Genomic DNA, 20,907 nt, shown 5'->3' with positions numbered 1-20,907 from the left:
GACTGCTGGTTCCATGCATCTGAACCATGTGCCATTCTCAGGGAAACTCTTGATGAGAGGGTGAAGGCATCTGGGTTCTGGGCAGACCTTGGGTGTTTAATGACCAAGCGCATAGGGTTCCCTAGAGCCCCAGGAATGATGCTGAGCATTAGAAGAGCTGAGAAGAGGTATATTTCAGGGATAAAAGTGCAGGCATCTTCCCAGAGATGTCCATGGTGGTGGTGGTGGGGAACACTAACTTCCTGTAGCTTAAGGTCCTTGGGGAAGGCTGTGACCAAAACACTTGGAGAAAGGAGCTTAGGGTAACTGGTAGGAGCAGACACTGCAGTGAGTGGTGGGGGTCAAGGGCATCTTTCTACCTCATCCACTTTCTACAATCTGCCAGCTCTTCTTGTGATAATGTGGAGTTTGTATTAGATACTTCTCTGCTGCTGTGATAGAATGCCATGACCACAGCTACTTATGTGGGGGAATGGACTATTATTTGGGGCTCAGGGTTCCATAGGGATAAGGATTCTTCACCATCATGGGAGGGAAGCAAAGAAGCAGGCAGACATGGAGATTTAGCTAGAAACAGGCCACAAACAGGAAGCAGAGAGAGTGAACTGGGGATGGGAGAGGCTTTGAAAACTCAAAGCCTGCTCCCCAGTGATGTCCTTCTTTCAGCAAAGCCATACCTCCTAAGCCTCCCCAAATAGAATCACCAACTGGGGACCAAGTATTCAAATGTCTGAGAATACAGGAACATCTCCTTCAAACCACCACAGACTTCAAAGTAGCTTCCCTCTCAGACACAGATGTGTCCCCTTCCTACCAGCATGTTTACCTTTCTAATGCAAACATTTTATCTGTATTTAGGAAGCAGAGTTGCGAGGTTACATTGCATCCCTATAGTCAGGATGGTGCTGTTCCAGTTTCTATTTGACCCTGGGCTGACCAATGAGGATCCAGATCACAGACAAGGCTTCACTCTGGGCAGAGTGGCTCATCAGAGTTAATGGTTCTTCACCTGGAAACTTGGCTGCAAACCCTAGGAAAAGACACTGTGGTTGGCTGCCAAGCAGGCATCATATAAGCCTGAGGTAGCCACGGGACAAGAGGTCACCTGCTTGTGCACAAGTGACAGAGAAGGCAGCCAAGGAGTGGAGGAAGCCATGACGTACAAGAGCCTAATTTGAGAAGCTAGCGCCAGCCTGAGCCAGATGAAGCTGTTTATGATATTTCAGTTGCATGAATCAAGTTGTATTTTAAATTTTGTTTTGTTTTTCTTAAACCAACTTAAATTTTGGTTGGTTAGTTATCAAAAGAGTTGTGATAACTGTATCATGTAATTTAAAAAATTGCAACACTTTACTGTATTTAACCAACATGGGCAGCGTGTTATTTTAACTCATAATTATAGAAAACTACTAAAATATCTTACATCCCTTTTAGCAGACTAAGTCTTCAAGTTCCAGGGTATGCATGATACCTCGACCAAACCTCAGTTTGACTCAGCCAAACTGTTGTTGCTGGTGTTTTGAGATAGGGCCTCTCTATAGTTTAGTCCAGTCTCAAACTCAGGATCTTTCAGCCACAACTTCCAGAGTGTTGGGATGACAGGCACCATGACAACCTGGAATTACAGGCATGTGCCATTGCAACCTACTATTACAGACATGCACTTGACAACCCGGAGCTACAAGCAAGCACCATGACAACCGGTTGACACCCTACCAAATTTTTTTCTATGGTGGGAGACATTGAACTCAGGCCCTTGTGCCAGCTAGGTAAATGTTCTAGCACTGAGCTTTGCACCCACCCTAGTCAGAGTGTGAGTACTTGGTAGCCACAGGTGTAAGTGGCTGGGTGTGCCCATCCTGTGTTTGGGAATGTCATGTATTTCCTTTCTTTCCCTCTGTTCTCTTCCCTTCTCAATCTTATATACAGAGGTTTAGTTCATTATCATCATGGCAGGAGATGATGGTGTTCAGGCAGATATGGTACTGGAGAAGGAGCCGAGAGTTCTACATCTTGATCCACAGGAAGAAGACCCATGGTTATACTGGGGGTAGCTTGAGCATAAGAGACCTGAAAGCCTGCCCTAACACTAACACATTTCCTCCAATAAGGCCACACCTACCTCAACAAGGCCTTAATAGTGCCATTCCCTATGGGCCTATGGGGGTGTCATTTTTTTTTCAATCCACCACACTCACATATGCAAGTGTCCACTGCTGGGTATGTGCACTGAAGAGTGCAGGTCCCTGTGGCAGCCAGAAGTGGGCGTTGGATCCCCTGGAGCCAGTTCGAGGCAGCTGTGAGTGAGGCAGGTGCTAGGAACTGAAACTGAGTCCTCTGCAGGAGCGATATGCACTTAGAACTACGGAGCCATCTCTCCAGTCCCTATCACACAATTTTCATGTTTTCATTATTGCAATAATCATGAGCACCTCTCATATAATAAGTATTAATAAATGAATTTGCATCTTGTCTGAGCCAGAGCTGTAACATTCTTTCAGCCTACTCACACTGATTAGGATCACGGAAAACTGTCATACTCAGGTGGTAGCATTCTGTTAACAATATAATTCAAATTATTAGCCTTTTACCCATGATTATGATGGTATAAATTAGCCTTTTCCTACCAGAGAGAAAAAACAACCGAAACAATGACAGGTAAAGTGCTTACACCATTAGGAACGGAGATGCCACTTTTACTAGAAGAACAAACTGTGCAGTCATTGATAAGTGTTTACAGAATGCTTCCCACTCAGGCAGCATTGCCCGAAGTCAGCCTGCACTCCTGCTGCAAGCCTGGAGATGGGGCGGGAACAGCTTTGTCTATTCACCTACCATACACTCACATGGCAGTTTAAGCACATCTTTCGCAGAACACCTACTATGTACTGTTTTTTTGAGACAAAAGATTAATTTTCTACTAAATTAAATTAATTTTCTATTTATTGTAGTGATATCTACAAGGGAAGAAACGTCATTCAAGGAAGGGACCACAGATAAGGGCAGACATAGCTCTGTCAGCTTAGAAGTGCTTCGGAAGGGATAGAAAACCCCCTCAGGGTCAGCGGACAAAGTGCGGACGTGGGGGAAAGACACGCAGACAGGGACTAGCTGGAGGGAGAAAAGCAGAGTGGAACAGCATGCAAGGGCCCAGATCACAGCCAGGGATTCGTCTATGCAACAGGTGTTACATCGGTGTTGTTTCTTGCAGCCATTCTTTAGGCTCTTGGGATAGAGTGTACAAATAGACAGGAATTCCTGTCCTTACAGAGCTTGCAGTCAACCGATAGCAACAGATCAAATTGATTATATAACTAATAAATAACTTGCAAATTGTGCCAGATATTACTATAGAGAAGTAGTTGGGTGGAATAATGGGGGGGGGGGACGGGCAAGAGCAAGGAGGAATGACAATTTATACTGTAGTCATCGGAGCAGGACTTGCGGGGAAGGTGATACTGAGCAAGGAAGGTGATACTGAGCATGGGGATGCTAGAGAGAGGTCCAGGTAGAGGGAACAGAGAGGCGAAGCCCCAGCGTATCTGAAAGAGGGTACAGAGACAGCATGACCGGAGAGGGATGTTGCAGGGATGGGTTAGTAGGAAGATGAAGTCTGCGAGTTGGAAGGCAGGGCTGGAGGGGATCTTTGGAAGCCACTGGGAAGCAGAGAAAGGGACCATAATGGCTTGAGCAGAAAATACAGGGTCTGATTTCTCTTGGAAACGAATCACCCAGGCTGCTCAGTTGGTGGCCGACAGCAGAGGGACAAAAACCAGAAGCAGATAAGTGAGTTCTGAGAGTACTAGGACTGTCCCATACCGGAGCTCAGGCTGAGCTGGTGAGAGTGCAGGGAGTGGGGTGGAGAGTATTAGTTAACCCTGAGCTAACAGGGACATGCTGTCGGCTTTGGTGTGAGTGCAGAAGGAGAGAGGAGTGAGCAGGGTCGAGGATGGCCCCAGGGATCTGGCAGAGATGGATGATGTGGGGTAATGAATGGGTGAAGCACATCTGGAGTGGAGGAGAGACAGAGAAGTCACTCTGTCAAAAACAGTCAGGTAGGAAGCATTTTCAGAAGATAATGAATTGGTGAAATAGCTTAGTGGACAGATTTTGAAATCTTTGGGAAACACAGAATTTGGGGATTCTTGGATGTGGGAACCTTCTGCTGTGGGTAAATCGGTCGCTAGAAGTGGAAATCACAGAGGTCGAGAACATAGAAGGAGAATCTGGTTCTTGGTGGTGGCAGATATTGAACTCAAGGCTGAGATTCTCCACTAAGCACGGAGAGCTAGATTTGCCTACTGAGAAAACCTGACCTTGGTTTGTTAAATAGAGGTCACCTCCACTGTGAGCGTGGGTCTTTGTGCTTTCTTCATGGTCTACTTAAAGACACTGCGTCTGAACAAAGTCTGTCTCATGGGTCAGGGCACATTCCACACCCTTTCACTTCCTGGCGACCTCTCTGGGCACAAATAAACCAGCGGTTCCAGAGCGGAAGGGAGGAGGAGGGGGCACAGGTGCTGGGGGAGGTGTGGAGGATGTTCCTGGACCTCTAGGTGGTAACAGGAGAAAGAAAGAAATGGGAGGTATCAGAAAATCTGGTACCATACAGGGGACGATACTCCGATTTTCTCTACTGCAATTCAGAGATGAAAGGAAACAGAAGGGAAATGATAAAAAGAAGACCGTCCTGCAGCACAAAGGAACGTGAGGTAGAGCGCCAGAGCATTGCCTGCGATCTGTGTGCTTCCGTTTCCCATGCACTGGAGCTCGGAGACAGGGTGCTGGTCACACCAGTGCATTGCCTGCGATCTGTGCATTGCCTGCGATCTGTGTGCTTCAGTTTCCCAGGAACTGGAGCTCCGAGACAGGGTATTGGTCATTACACAAACGATCTGGTGACAAACACTGAACCAATACCAATTTGCCTAAAGGTAAACTAAGAAAAAGAATTAAACCCGAACCGTACAACAAACAAGGAAGCTGTGTAACCTAGAAGATGAAGAATACATCATCATCATCATCAGACTAGAGAAAACATGGCAGAAGCTGCTGGATTTGCAGGTACCAAAAATTCCACTACCTTAAGCAGACAAAGTAAAGTGCAATTGAGTGTGCTGATAAGGGTGAGATGCAGAAGGGCCGCTAGGAAATTAAAGTGCAATGGCATAATTAGAATTCATGTTGCAAGCATATAAAGCAAAAGCAATATTACATACTGTGAAAATATTATGGTTGAGATTAACTTGAAAACCTCTCCTATAATGCAGAGATAATTGCCAGCAGGTTGAAAAACTCAGAGAGAAAGTAATAGATTTGGGCACAGGAATGGTGCAGCTAGTCCGTTCATTGCTCTTAGAGGAGAGGCCAGGCCAGATGAACAGAATCTCACAGTAGAAGAGGAATTTTCCTATCAGATTGCAAAAGCTCACTTCACCCCCTTGAGTGAACTTAAATCCTTTAGATACATTGTATTCTGAATCAATGAACCAAAATAAGGAGAAGAGAGAGGAGAGAAGAGAGAAAAGTTCAAAAGCATAATTCCAAAGGCAAAATTTGGAGGCAAAGAAAGGGCCAGATATTTTTGGTAACACAGGATGTTCATCAAGAGGCCTATGTATCTACAGGAACATGTGATGTTCATTAGTGTTAGCATAATGGCACCTTAATTGTGCAAATTCCTGAAATGCCTTTACCTCAGTTAGCAGCTGGCTTGGTTGCTGATAAACAGGACAGAAATGGGCCCTCGAGGGGAAGGTATTTGATAAGAGTAGGTGGAGGCAAAGTAGTGTTGAACTTCTAGTCCTTAAGGACAGAACAGTAGGTTGGAAGAAATAAAGCCAGTTCCATCTGAAAGAGTAAATATAAAAATACAGAATGGATAGGATGAAAAGGGCCTTCTTAACATGACCAACTACTAATAAGTAGCCTACAAAATGGATGAAATGAGACAAGATTCATTTAAATATGAGACTCTAAGGGCTCTTTGTCAGAAAATGCAGCACACACAGACACACACAGACACACACACACACAGACACAGACACACACACACACACACACACAGACATTATCATAGCCCTGAACCATTTCTTCCCATCATTCGTTCACCTTGGTTTTGAGTATGGAAGATGTGTGGTCTGGGTGTGGTGTGTTCTCCAGATGTTCATGTGCTGGAAGTGTGGTCCTCAGTGTAGAAGGCAACTAGGTCATAAGACCTCTATCCTTACACACGGATTAATGCTGGTCTTGTCTCATGGGACAGGATTGGTGCACATGACAATGGGGTGTTCCAAAAAAACACGCCTGGAATCTCCAAATCCTCTCTTCTGTATACACCGCACATATCTGTGTGTGGTTACCACCACCATATGGCCTTCATTGGCTTTTACATATGTAGGGGCTATGCTTTTGAATTTCCAGAATTGTGACTATAAAATACCTTCCTGTTCTTTTTGTTTATTTTATTTATTTATTTTTTTCAAGATAGGGTTTCTCTGTGTAACAGTCCTAGCTATCCTGGAACTAGGTTTGTTTGGAACCAGGCTGGCCTCGAACTCACAGAGATCTGCCTGCCTCTGCCTCCTGAGTGCTGGGATTAAAGGTGTGCACCACCACAGCCCACCCAGCTAGAAAACTTCCTACTCTTTATAAAGGATTCCACCTAAGGTATTTTGTTATAGCAACTCAAGAGAGATTACACCAGAAGGGCAGTTAATGAAGGGGAAAGGAAAATGGAGCAGGAGAAGGTGGCAACGAGGAAGGGGAAGAAGTTCCTCAGAGGATTTCAGCCTCAGGGAGTGGGAGCAGACAGGACCAGAAGCTGAAGATGTTTGCTTCCGCTGGGGTAACTTGCTCTGGACTTTTGATCTTCTTCCTGTTGCTATGGGGGCTTGAGATGACCACAGAAGGGTCTCAGACCTTTACTTTCAGTGCCATGGTTTGGGGCCACTCCTTCCTAGGCAGAAGAGGGGGACACCGCTTACCTGGGCTGAGGTGCTGTGCAGCTTCAACAGCCCATTCTCCAGCCGCTCCACCTTGGACTGGAGCTCCTTCCCATTTCTGTCCAGCAAGCTCTGGTAGAGTCTGATGAACTCCAGGAAGGACTTGGGAGTCGTGTAGTTGTAGCGCTGCTCGTTGGTCAGGTAAGACTGGGATGTCTTGTTGACACTTGTGTGGACAAAGGCCATGAACTTGCTAATTGACTGCTTCACTGCAGGCTAAGATTATAAAGAATGAGACTGAAGAGTCTCCCCAACCTTTCACCACATGGAAAGTTGTGCCCCAAAGCTCTACCAAACCCCCAACTTTAACCTTGACCTTTGGACGTCTGAGGTGAGGTGGACACCAAGGGGAGTCCTTTCTCCTCTTACCTCAATGTTCTTTGTATTCTGCAGGAAGCGGAGGCTCACAGACTCCAGGGCCTGCTGAGGCCACTCATGGAACCAGTTGATGGCAGTACAGTTCACGATGGCTGGGAACTTCCTGCTTCGAATTCTTAGCTTGTCCCCCACAGGGGAGAAACAGAGAGTCACCTGAGACATCAGAAAGGGGGCGGGGGACCAAGAAGGTATCAGAGAAATCCACAGAAAAGCAGACACAGGTTCAGACTGTTGATATCCAAGAAAACTGAAAAGCGTGTTCAGAATAGAATCTTCCCATGCGAGCCTATCCTTCTAGCTAAGAGATCAATACCTCCAGGGCTGCTCTGTGCAGGAGAGGGCCCTGCTCATAGAGAAAAATGATATCCTAGAAGGGATGCTCAGTCAAACAAGGGCATTGCATCATCACCACCTCCTCCTGAGACAGTTCAGAGGAACAGCGTCCAATTGATCACATCCTGTAGCTCCCTGTGGCCACGCCCGTGCCCAGCAGTCTTTCTGTACCTTAAGTTGTCGCCTGACTCTGTCTATGAAGAACTTCCAGCAGTTCTCTCTGCTGTCTAGGAGACCTTGGCTTTTGACCTCGTTCCTCACGTTGCTTATGATGTTCTCGATCTCATCATCAGAGTAGAGATCTGGGATCTCACCTGGGGATGAGTGGGGCACAAATTGGTGTGGCTTGGACATCTTGATGATTGGTGTAATCAAACAAAGGGAGTTCTTTGACATTAGGATACAGGTCTCTTGGTCTTCCATCATGTTCAACCCCACACACTGGTGAAATCAGACAGGTACCATATCATACCAAGACAGGAAGCAAGTACATTAATGAGAGGAAGGGGTATAGGGTATCTTCTTGTTATCTTGTGGTAACACCCTATTGGTCATTTCTTCTTTTGTTCACGGCATTTATTTATCAACTACTGTATTTGTGACCTTTGTGGAAACTGGACCCTCATGGAGTTTACTACTTAGAAGGAAATAGAAACCATACTTATCTATTAGATTTAAGGTAAAAAGGGCTATAGTGCATATAGTTAAAGAGACTGAGGTACAGTTACCTCCTGCAGGACAAAGGAAGTAAGCATGGACTGCTGGAACTTAGTATGAAAGCACAGTGTTTTAACTCAAAAGGTGGCGGTGGATGGATTACCCAAGAATTCCACAGACAGTGTGTGCAGAACTAAAACACAGAAAATCAGGGTTGGCTTCTCATCTTAATTTGTAACCGAGGGTGAATGTTAAATAGATCGGCTGTTTAACTATTCAAAACCAATAAAAATGCCAGAAAAGAGCGAGGGAAAAATTCTTATAAGCTTTGAATGAGAAAGAATGTTCTGAATAGAACTCAATCTACTTTAAAAGCAAAATAAATTTGATGCTCTCAAATGGAGACATCTGATAACTTAAAAAAAAAATCGTAACACTAGTGTGACCCAAGAGCAGCAGGGATGGATAGACACTAACAGATTGTCCACTTACCGTGTGAAGGCATTCTTCACAAATAATAGATTAATAATCAACAGAAAGGCGGGTGAAGGGTAGGAAAGGGGGTTCCATAGCGAAGGAGATATAGTTGTCTCTTAGACACACGGATAGGTGCCTAGCCTTGTTATAATAACAAAAAGGTTGGTCAAAGCTGGTGACTATTTTGTTTATATACATCACAGTCGCTTATAGAAACAGAGATGTCTATTGAAAGTATGTCTAGTTGCTGATTTAACTACACTGGCAAGATCTTAGAGTGACAGAAAACACTTTAATGAGGCAGTATGAGACTAAAATTATATGCTCAATCCCACAAATGAACACAATTTCCAACCTAACAAATATCTAAAATCGGTATAGATAACTAGGGTTCTTCCTGGAAATGCTAAGATGTTAGAAATTTTGATGAAAATGATTTGCTCCATTAAAAGATCTAAGAAGCAAAACACAGGGTCTGGTGAGCTGGCGCAGCAGGCAAAGGGACTCACCGCCAAGCCTGATGTCCTGAGTCTGCCCTGGAACCCAAGAGGTAGAAGGACAGAGTGCCTTCAAGCGAGCGCCCTCTCACCTCCACGCGCACTGTGGCACATGTACGTCTCATGTCTCACAATAAAGAAATGTAAGAAAATATTTTTGAAAGGGTTAAAACTCATATTTTTGGTTGTGAGCCTTTAACAGCTGAGCCATCCCTCCAGCTCATACCTCAGAAATTTCTCACCCCAACCTCTGGTCTCATAAAAACCCACCCCAACTATGCTTGAAGCTCTCTGGTCATGCTTATGAGTTCAAACTTGAATAAGAATAAAGGTTCTTTGCTTTTTTTTTTATAGAAAGGATTAAAACAAAACCATTAAATTAGAGGCAGAGTTTCTAATGTACTGTTAGCAAACAGGAATAAGTAAGATTTGTCTTAATCTTGTGACAGATATCAATCCCAAACATGCTAACAAGAAAACACTAAATATTTGCTTTTTAAGCAAGACCAAGACATGCATAGCTACTGTCATGTTTCCTATTCGCGATCATACAGGTTGTTTCAGACTGTGCAAAACATTAAAAAACAGATGCATGCATAAAGATAATCAAAGCAATACAGCTATTATCATTTGAAATCCAATTTTAAACAGAGAAAACCTAAGAAAATGTTCATACTAATAATCAGAACTCAGAAGAGTGTCCAGTGCCAGCCTTACTGGATGCAAAGGCAACATAGTCAAATAAATTGCTTTTTTGTTCGCCAGCAAAAGAAAAAGTTAATTTAAAAGTTATCACTTAGAATAGCTACAAAACGATAGGCAGCTAAGTAATGAGTGCCTAAACTGTGCAAGGTCTTAGTTTTGAAATGAATTGTTACTGCAGGAAAGAAATGAGATACTTAGTAACAAAAGAGAGACATGTACACATGGGGTGTAATGCAGCGAGTACCACACCTGACCCAGAGACAAAAACCCAAGAGGAAGTATGATCCTAGTAAATATATCCCAGATGTATTTGGAAGAAGAGAGGAGAGCGAGGTAGTCATCCTATCAGATACCAAGTCTCCCGGTAAAGTTAAGACTGTTAAAGCAATGCAAAATTGGCCCTGGAGTAAATTAACATAATAAAAGTGAAATATTTAGAAGCTGACTCAGCTGATAGGAAAATAAACACATCAAAATCTAATATTGAAGATCGACACGCAATGGGATAGACTACTAAGGAAAGATGCTTGGAGAGTTCAATATCAGCACCACAAAACAGAAGAATTCAGATGGATTAAGAACATAAATACAAAAATCAAGACAGGAGCAATTTAAGTATTAAAATGTACGCATTGGGGTAGGACAGAATTTCTGAAACAGAGCATGACAAACCTAAGATGTTAAAATATGGTGTACTTTTATGACATTATAACTAAATTGGTATGTTGGAAGTTAGATAAAGACTTTAAATTGGCATTTACCACCTATACAATGAGGAGAGGGTTAGCATCCAAAACATAGAAAGAACATTTACAAACTCATAAGTACTATCAGTACAGGGGCCAAAGGGTAAACTATGCAAGCAATACTACAGGAGGAACGGAGTTATCCAGTGAGACTTAGCATGTGGAGGTCAGACGGTAACTGGAAGGGGTGAGCTCTCTCCTTCTACTGTGTGAACTCCAGAGATAACTTAGGTCATCAGGTTTGGCAGCAAGTACCTTAACCTTCTTTATTTAATGTTCTAAATAAATATTTGAGCTGCCTATAGCTCAAAGTCACTTGTAAAATGGAAAAGGAAAATGATATTTCACTTATTCCTGTTGACAAAACCTAGTGTCGGATGAATGGCGTGTTGGTGAAGTTGGGAGGGAAAAATAGGGAAACAGGGCAGAGTATTTATGTTTCGTATTTTGGCCAGATTCTAAATTCTAAGTTAGCATAGTCACTATGTAAAGTAGCTTCATGCTTTATTTGTAAAGTTGAAATGAATATATTTAAATAATCAAGTCATCCAACCCCTTTGGAACACTGACATAGAGAAACTCTCACACATACAGGGAAAAGTTTTAATCTTTCAACATCATTTCCCATCCCAGGGGTGTTTGTCTGGCTGATCTTTGAATGCTCCAAATATTTTCTAAGGAAAACAGTCCATTTGGGGGTGATAATGTGAATCTTGCAAATTTCATCCTTCAGATAATTTAGTCTGGGAGAAGGATCTAAGGTTGTGGTTTGGATTTCACATCAGAGAAAAAAAATATATTTTTAAATTAGAAGGGACAGGTTTTGATATGTTTGAAAGCCAGGGTGCAAGTGAGGCAGAAGAGATGGGCTAGAGAAACGTTCTGACTTGTGTTGGCTCCTGCTCAGATGGAAGGGCTGATCTGGGAGAGGGGGAATGGAAACGAGGGAGGCCAGGAGGATACCGCAAATAAACCCAGACACTGGGGCCCAAAGGAGAGGTAAGGCTCTTGTTCAATGGTGCTGAGCAATCTCAGGGAGCTGGGTTTGAGAGAGGGAAGAAAGAAGGACGAAGTGGGTTAGTTAAATAGTTACAAAGCCCTGTCATGATGTGAAAGTTTAGGAAATCTCACGGGTGTCAGGAAAGTCCTTGCACATCGCTGGAACAACTAGCACGGTGCATCTGGACCCAGAACCATCCACAAGATCCCATGACGTCCTTAACTCCTAGGAGCCTTTGGTCCTTTCCCCAAACCAGCATGGCAACACCAGTGCTGTAAGAAATGCCAGAGATGGGAGGAGTTCTAGGCATCACCTCGCCCATTCTCCTTTCAAGAGTACTTGATGTCCCCAAAGTGTGCAATTTAGCCAATGGTCTTCGATACCGGTATGCCTGGAATTATGATCTTGTTACTCATCCGAACTAGTGCACATCCTTGAACCACTACCGCACCTGCAGGATGCTTAGCTCACGTCCCTGACCCAGTCTTATGCCAGTTAGCCTAAATCACTTGAAAGATCAAGATCCAGCTGAAGAGAAGGCTCACCAGTTAAGAGCATGGGCTGCTATCTCACAGAGGTTCTGGCTTTAATCTCCAGCACCTGCAAAGTAGCTCATAATTACCTAACTCCAGTTCCAAGGCATCTAGCAAGTTCTTTTGGTCTCCATGGGCACCAGGCACACCTGTGGTGCACAGCCAACTATACATGCAGGCAAAATGCCCATACACATAAACTAAATATATAAATATTAAAAAAATAATTAGCTTGCCAATAAAATACCTTGTGTTATCACTTGTTAAAATTAAGGACTTCCAAATGGAGCAACATATTTCAGTCTCTTTTGATAAAGACAAGGATCAGAGAAAGCTGCTAGGACAATAAAAGGGTATTTAGTGTGTCGGGAGTGGTGTGGTTCAGCTCAGGGCTTGTGTTGCATTGGAGATGTACTCAGATGAAGTTGGCTTGTGGTTTCTGCAGTGGTTAGGGTTTCCAGCTCAGTGGCCTCTGCACTTGCCTGCACTTCCTTGTGCACGAGCATGTGATAGCCCTCTAGGTAGGGTGTGGATCCCTGTCCCTCATCTTAGATGTTTGTAACGGACTGGTCCACATCCTTTCCACTTTACCGTTCTTTGAAAGAGCAGGCTTGGCGTACTTTTGACGTTTCTCTAAAATATGGCACGTATGGAGGGTAAGAACTATTGCCTGCGGGCTGCATTTTGCTACCTGTCTCCTTTTGGTACGTCCTTCAAGCTAAGAACTGGATATTTTTAGACACTCCTTGATGTTTGAAATGAAATGATATTTAGTAGCACACAAAAACTATGTGAAGTTCAAATTTTATTGTCCATGAATCGTTTTTATTGGGTACAGCCATGCTCTTAGGACTACATACTGTTTGGGCTTATCTTTGTACTTTAATGACAGAGCTGAGCAGCTGGGACAGAGACCGGGTGAGCTGCAAAGCCTGCGGTATTTACTTTCTGACCCTGTAGAGAATGTTTGCTGCCCTGAGCTTATAGAACATTCTTCGTCCCGAGAATCTGAGCGCTCTGGGCATACACCAGTGTCCATCCGGCTCATCAGCTGGCTGTCGCTGGTTTTCTCAAGATCCCAATCACTTAAAAAAAAAATCACTGAACGGAGTATCTAGTGACACGCACATCTGAACTGGGAGCAAAGTCCCCGTTTTCAGACGTGTTCCTCTATTTCTGACAACATTCCTGTCACTTCCTCTGTGATAAATTAAGGCTATGCTTCGGTGACAGCTGTCGAAGGGAAGCTCGTGCTGTGCGTGGAGGCAGAGGCTCTTTAAAGTCTCAGACACTTGCTTGTCTCTGACCCCAGGGGCTTGCAGGCCACACGCTTTAGTATTTTGCAAGCCAGATTAGCGTTTGTGTTGTTAGTGTGTGTCTTAATTAGTGTTTCTCTTGTTGTGAAGAGATACCAGGACTACAGCAACCCTTATAAAGGAAAATCCTTAATTGTCGAGGCTTAAAGCTCAGAGATTTAGTCTCTTTTCATATGCCAGGAAGCAAGGCAGCATGCAGGCAGATGTGGTGCTGGAGAAAAAGGTGAGGGCTCTTATATCTTGATCCCTCAGGCAACAGGAAGTGATACTAAGACACTGCACACGAATGACTTGAGCATATAAGAAGCCTCAAAGTCTGCCTCTACCGTAACACACCTCCTCTGACAAGACCACACCTACTCCAACAAGGTCACACCTCCTAATAAGTGCCACTCCCTTTTGGGGGAGAAGATACTCTGATACCTTGGTATGGCTCAATCAGTCAGAGCGTGGCATGAAAGGGAAGTGCTTGATTCTGTTTTACACTTGCTTGTCAACTTTAATCCCATCTACAGTCTATGATTAAAAGAAAAAAAACCTAAACCTGCTTCCTTTGTCCCTAGAATTAATATCAGGGGGTTGCAATAGCTATTCCAGTACCCATGTTCCTCTCTGTCTATGGCACAGAGAGTTGCCAAAACTTACTGTCCTATAGTAATGCCCAGTATCTAAAATGACACACCTTTCTCATAGGATTACCTACACAGTATTATGCACTTCAGTTTAAAAGACAACATCCAGAAAGTCTTCTCGGATCCAGGAGACATTACGTACTAAGACGAAAAGTGAAATAAAGTCTGCTGATGGGTGAGCTATAGCTTTGGCAGCTTTCTTTCCTAAACTGGATAGTAGTTATTTAATCATCAGGGTTTTGTGTCTTGGGATTATTAGGCACCGTAAAAATAGCAAACCACCGACAGTAGAGTTTTAGTATCCTTAAATTTGCAATCTTCTTTCAGTACGGTGAGAATATGTGCAGCCCCTGTTGCTCAAAGTGGAGGAGACCATTCCTAGTCCTGACAGTGGAAAGTGAAGGTGCACTACTACTAAGAAGACGCTTGAGATGAGTCTACTGATAAGGTTCAAAAGGAACACTGGAGGGCAGGATGTCTTCAAAGAGGATGGCCTGTGGCATCAAGCAATTAGGAACTGCTAACTCCTGGGGCAGTGAGGGTAGCAACGGGAGAAGGGGCAGCAAGCGAAAGACTTTCCCTGTACTAAAGGGCTTTGGGTTTTATACTATATTCAGTTAGGGATTCATAAGGGAGTATGGTTTAGATAGACCCTGCCTCAACTATACTACCAGAGGGTTGCCTGGGAGAGAAGGACATGAGTTGACAAGTGTCATCATTTGTCATAGCAAAAAATGACAAATTGGGATAGTCTCAGAAATAGGTAGAAAACAGCACCAATTGGATCATTCGTGTGTGTGTGTGTGTGTGTGTGTGTGTGTGTGTGTGTGTGTGACTATAAAGGAAAGGCTGACACACAGGGAGGAAATCATGGACACAGAGTTTAGAATACAAGAGGAAAACAAGAGATTAATCATTTAGGTTTTTCTTCTTTCAATTTTTTTTTTTTTTTGCATTGTCACCATGGCTTGACTTTGACAGTGCTGCCATAGTACCAAGAACTGAAAGTGTGTGGGAGGAAACACCATAACCTACGGCATGGGCTTCCTGACTCTTTGGGGCAGACGTTTTAGGGGAGGGGGAACCGGCAGCATACACTCACTGCACATTACAGCCATCCTGACGTGCAGCTAACTACTACGATGCACTGAATTCTTGGCGGGAGCACCCAAAGGCATCCCGTCTGGGAAAGACTTTCGCAACCCAGCCTTTCACTGTGGCAGGTTTCTCCCTTTATCTAGAGCCCCAAAATTCTGACCTTAGATCACAAGGTATAGCTGCCTCTTCCCCCTTGAATTCCAACAGCCGAATGATAGCATAGCCCCGCGAAACTGAAGGGTCACTGAGAGATGTTTTAGAATCCCCTGTGGCCTGGCATCGAGTCCCCGGGACGGGCATCCCGTTGCTTTCCAGACAGAAATTATTTATTTGAATGTGAAAAGTAGAAGATACATTCTGGTCCACTCTGTTGACGTTGTTAAGTTAAAAGGGGGGGTATTAAAGAAAAAAAATAACAAACAAACAAAATCCAACCTGCTTCCCCATGTTAATACGCATGCACAGAGCACACTTTTTGGAAAACTGTACCCTAGAGGGGAATCCATGCACCCGATGGCTCCCGAGCAGGTTGGCTGCATTTTTATTGGGAAGGCTCCAGAAATTCACCTGCACTTCAACAGACTTGTCTTGAAAATGAAAGAAATTAAAAATACTTCATTGAGCAATGCAACTCCAATTGGCTAAAGTCGAACGATGTCAGTGTCTCAGATGGTTGTTGTAGGAGAAGGTGACCTGGCTGGATTGACGCCAAATGAAATACAGGCGGAAGCTGGCACCAGGGCCCGACATCTCCAAAGCTGTAAGTTTTGGAAAGTCGCTTTTACTCTCTCAGTTGTTTTAGAGATTGGGTTTTAGGAAAGCTTTGGGGTGGGAGGAGGGTTGGATCCCTCCCTCATCTAATACCATGGCAAAAGGTGCGGTGACACCCCAGCTTTAACGCTACAGTAGGATGTTAAAGACAGTGTTTAAGAAGGGGAACCAGTTGTGGTCGGAGGAGAAAAAGTGTACAAGTTGTCAGGAAAACTCTTGGATATAAAGCCAGTTTAGGCAGGATCAAGTGGGAAAGAAATGAGTGTAGACCCAGTGTTATGCTAGAAGCCAGATAGTGAGGAATCCGGGACCAAGATCCTCACTAGAAACAAGCCATTACGGAACCCATTTGCACATGGTCTGGGTCAGGAACCAGGGGCTCTTTGTGGAACAACTGTCGTATACCGCAGGAGGCAATGCTATATGTATACGACATGAAGAAGACGGTCACTCGGAAGCAGTGACGTCATCCTGAAATGTAACGTTTATGATATAGGAGAAGTGGCGGAGAAATGTCCTGCGGTCTTAGTCCTTAGAGTGAGGGGTATGAAATGGAGCCGGGCTGGGTCCTGGAGGGAGGAATGGGCTTTTGAAGTACAGGGAACTGAGGTGGGAATTTTGTTTAGGGACATCTGTATGCTGAATGTTCTCTAGACCCAGGTGAAAAGGTGGTTTACAAGTATGTTTGATGTAAGCTCTGGGAACGCATATTCTCTTTGATTGAAATGAATACATATTTATGCAACTGCATAACCTCTTGTCATATGCAACATCGATCAGCTACATTGGGTTGTTTGTGTCCTTTATTTTTTCATGCGGCCATGTACATGTCTTTAAACATACATCATTGTTTTTAGATGATCCTGAACTCCTACATAAGGTAAGGAAGAACAACAAAGTTGCAAGAACTAAGCTTTCTCTTTGCTCAGTTGTGGGGCGCTTGGCAGTTCATGGGGACTTCATGGGGACTCAGGACAGTTACATGGAAATTGCTTTGTCTGTTGCCGCCTCCACTTTCTGTCATCAAACCCTGGCTGAACCACGAACGGGTGACGTGATCCCCCCATCCCCACCATGGTGTCAGTGCATCTCTCCCTCTGTCTTCTCCCAGCCTCTAACAACTCTGAAGACTCACAGGTGCTCCCCTTTCTCTTTCTCATGGGTATTCTAAGGAAACAGCACCTACTCTCCCAACTTAGAAAATTTTCAGACCCTTAACTGCTCTTCCCTTGATCAGATCTTATCCAGCAAAGAGTCTCAAAATTATTGTTTAATCCGCAATGAAAATAGACCCTACAAACCAGAGGAGCTGTAAGCTGCAGCAGCCCTGGGAAGAAGGCCTTTGGCAAATCAGCCCTTCACTGATGCTTACGAGTTGACTTTCCTGACCTCAGACAACACCTCTCCATCTTTAAACAACTCCGACCTCGTCAGAGGTCTTCACACGTGAGCACTTCCTTACCAGATGCCAGGAGGTCATTGACGAGCACCAGGAACCTCTCATCAGCCACGTGGGCATCAGTCATGAGAAACACCGTGCTGAGATTTTTCACCCCAGCTTTCAGACATAGGCTGGCCAGGTCCACCTGCAAGATCATCAAGGTCAAGGGGTTCCTCAGAAGAGATCGGCAACTCACTCTTCAGGAGTGGAAGCATTTTCTTATCTATGTCACTTGGAAACAAAGCAAGATGACAAGGGGAGGTAGGGAGGAGTGCTGCTTTTCAGTAAGAGGCAGGGGAATGGGTCACATTTCTAAGTGTCAGTTCAACAAAAGTGAGTAGTTAAGACCACTTAGCGGGGTCTTAATTCATACCACCACAGCTGCCCATGCACTGTTGCCGAGCTACCGCAGAAAGGTAACCGAGGTGGTCCTTTCCCAAGGACAGATATGGTCCTTGCTCATCTAGTTTACTAATGTCATCAAGTAAGGGAATGACTTGCTCCAGAAGGCAGGCTCTCAAAGTCATTTACTGGAGGCTACCTGTATGGGGATAAATGTATCTCATACCAGCAAAACTTTGTGCCCTTATGACTAGCTCAGGAGAAAGACTTTCATTGAAAAACATGTGCTGGAGAACGCACACATAGGTGCAAATATAAAACCACCCATGGGAAACCTGGACAAAGCTGAAGATGGATGAAATCTGGGGCTAAGATGCCAAGCCCTGGATTTATCCAGTGTAACCAGTCTTGGCTCCTTGTTGAATAACTCTTACAAAGTTTACCTGCATCCTACTAAGTTTCATTCTCTCCAGTGCCCTTCAGAACTGATTTTCTAACAGCCTCACACATTCTTCTACCATAGAACTTTTGTAGTGTTCAAATAATTCCTCAAAGGCAACTGGCTGCTTTTTGGATTAATGTTTCTTATCCTATACTTATGATCTAAGACAGTGTTTCTCAATTCTCATTAGAATCGCCTAGAGCAGTAGTTCTCAAGGCCCGAGTCATGACTCTTTTGGGGGTCCAACCACCCTTCCACAGGAGTGCTTAAGACCATGGAAAAACACAGATATGTACACTACAATTCATAACAGTAGCAAAATTACAGATATTAAATAGCAACAAAAATAATTTTATGGTTGCGGGTCAGTCACCACCACATGAATTACTGTCTTAAGGGGTTGCAGCATTAGGAAGGTTGAGAACGGCTGCTCTAGAGGATCCGTTGAGTATTCCCGATGCCCAGGTAGTTCCCCAAACAAGCTAAATTGGAATGGCTTGGGGAGGAAGGCAGACATCAGCATTATTCTCAGAGATTCTGGTCCATAGCCAAGATTTAGCATAACCCATTCTGTAAATGCCCATTTCCCATGTCACTAACTTGTCTTTGGAAACACGGAAGAAAGACCACACTGAACCCTGATGCAGCCAGTGTTGACAAACCTGGCTGTGGCTTCAGATCAAAAGGGAGCATCTACTGTTTTCCTCACTGCCTGAGGGATGATGAGGGCAGGCGCGTAGGTCTGGCTCAGTGCTGGCTGGAGCTCTCCCAGGGATACTAAGGACAGTTCTTGATGGAACTTATACTGTGATTCTGCAGTGACATGGTTGTGGCTGGGGATACAAGAGGCTGCTGGACAAATGACCTTTGCAAGTTGTGTATCCCGCCCCTCTTCATTGTCCAGAGCAGAGACCATGGCTTCTATTGGAAACCACGAAATGTCACTAAGGTCCCAGAGGCAGTGGTTATTCCCTCTCCCTTCAAATATGCATTTCTTTTAAAACTTGGCCAGACTGTATGCTAACCTTGTTACAGATTGGGCAAGAGTCGGGGTACACTGATGTAAAAGGCATCGAATGGGAGGGTCTGGGTCGGGGATGTAGAGAACCAAAGAAAGATGGCAAGTATCGTAGGTGGCTGGAGAGAGGTGGGGTCTCCTCCCACAGTGGCCAAACTTACCTTGAAGTCGGGGATTTGGTAACCTTTGCGCAGGGTGATCTGGAACACGTCCATGGAGCTGATAAAAGCTGCCAGTCTCGTCAGACTCTGCTTGCCACTCCCACCGACGCCAACCAGCAGGGCATTTCCTCGAGGGGACTCCAGGATTCGGTTGATGTGACATCTGAAGTGGAGTAAGCAGAAGCACATGCCAGAGGCCACTGTCCACAGTGAGAAGCGTGAAGGGCATAAAGGGTGGAGCCTCTCTTGGAGGCACAAGTGAACTCTGGGGAACTGTCATAGCTTTCCCTCAAACTTGGTATCCTCCTGCCCAAGTGTACTGTAATTGTCACTGTTTTACCTCAAGCCAGAGGCCCCAGGGAACCAGTGAGACCATAGAAAAGTCCAGGGCAGGTTGACAGACCTGGAGGGTGAGTGATGAGGCTGGAGAGGGATGCAGCATGCTTTTCTTCTCATGGAACCTACCTTTGTCCCAATTCCCTCTTTCTTACCTATTTGTGACTTTGGATAAAAGCAGGATCATGAAAAAAAAAAAAAGAAAAGTAGAAAATATCCTATTGGGAAAATAATCAGAGAAGGGTAGAACAGGTGAGGCAAGGCTGGAAGTGTCTGTCTGTCTTAGAAGAAGGGGGGCAAAGTTAAAGCAAACTGGAACAAAGTGGGGAGTCCAAGCTTGAGTCTCCGTCCTCTAATCCTTCCTGGATGCCCGTGTGCAAACAATGGATATTTGCAGATGCTTAATGCTAATCTGCAAGGCACTCACTACCTTGGGTTCTGGATTCTTCTCCTCTAAAATCTTAGTGCTGCCAGTAACCATTTCTCCACCCCAGCAATGGGAGAATATCAGGTTTCCTCTTGGCTTAGATCATCACCTCCAGATGAAGCCATCCCCAACCCAAGAGGCCTTTCTCAAAGGACACACCAGCAACCTTCCTCAAAGAACACACCAAAAGCCTCCTCCAGGCTGTCATGCCAACCTTCCATTAATCTCCACCAGCAGTGGATCTTATAGAAGGCACCTAACAGCTTCTTATTATACAAAATATAGAAAACATAAGAAAAATCCCCACAATTCTATTGTCTAGCAATAAATCCTACTGACATTAATTTTATGGCCTTCCAGTCTAGTGCGTCTGGACATCTGTGAATATATATTTGGTTATTACATCTGAAATGTCAATGCATTTCTATGCTGTAGCTTTTAAAATTTGAGGACGGTTTATGTGTGAGCACAATGTTTCGTTTATTTGTTTCCAGTCCCGGCGATCACATCCATGTCCCTACAATGACAAGTGGCTCTCAACTACCAAGCCAGCTCCTAAACACGGAATATAACATCTTGAGACCAGTTTTTCA

General features: G+C 44.4%; 1 protein-coding gene across 1 annotated transcript in view; it reads right to left on the bottom strand.

The window, feature by feature from the left end:
- Dnah9 (dynein axonemal heavy chain 9) overlaps positions 1 to 20,907 on the bottom strand; it is a 328,862-nt gene that overhangs the window by 127,564 nt on the left and 180,391 nt on the right. Inside the window, 5 exon segments of the mRNA XM_050162584.1 lie at positions 6,987 to 7,220; positions 7,374 to 7,535; positions 7,887 to 8,029; positions 17,610 to 17,733; positions 19,552 to 19,714. Coding sequence (XP_050018541.1) covers positions 6,987 to 7,220; positions 7,374 to 7,535; positions 7,887 to 8,029; positions 17,610 to 17,733; positions 19,552 to 19,714 — 826 coding nt within the window.

The sequence above is a fragment of the Alexandromys fortis genome, unplaced genomic scaffold (assembly GCF_014885135.2).
Source record: "Alexandromys fortis isolate MF-2015 unplaced genomic scaffold, M_Fortis_MF-2015_v1.1 scaffold_84, whole genome shotgun sequence".
Taxonomy (NCBI): domain Eukaryota; kingdom Metazoa; phylum Chordata; class Mammalia; order Rodentia; family Cricetidae; genus Alexandromys; species Alexandromys fortis.
Note: the sequence above shows the minus strand (reverse complement) of the source record. Positions and strands in the feature narration are given on the sequence as shown.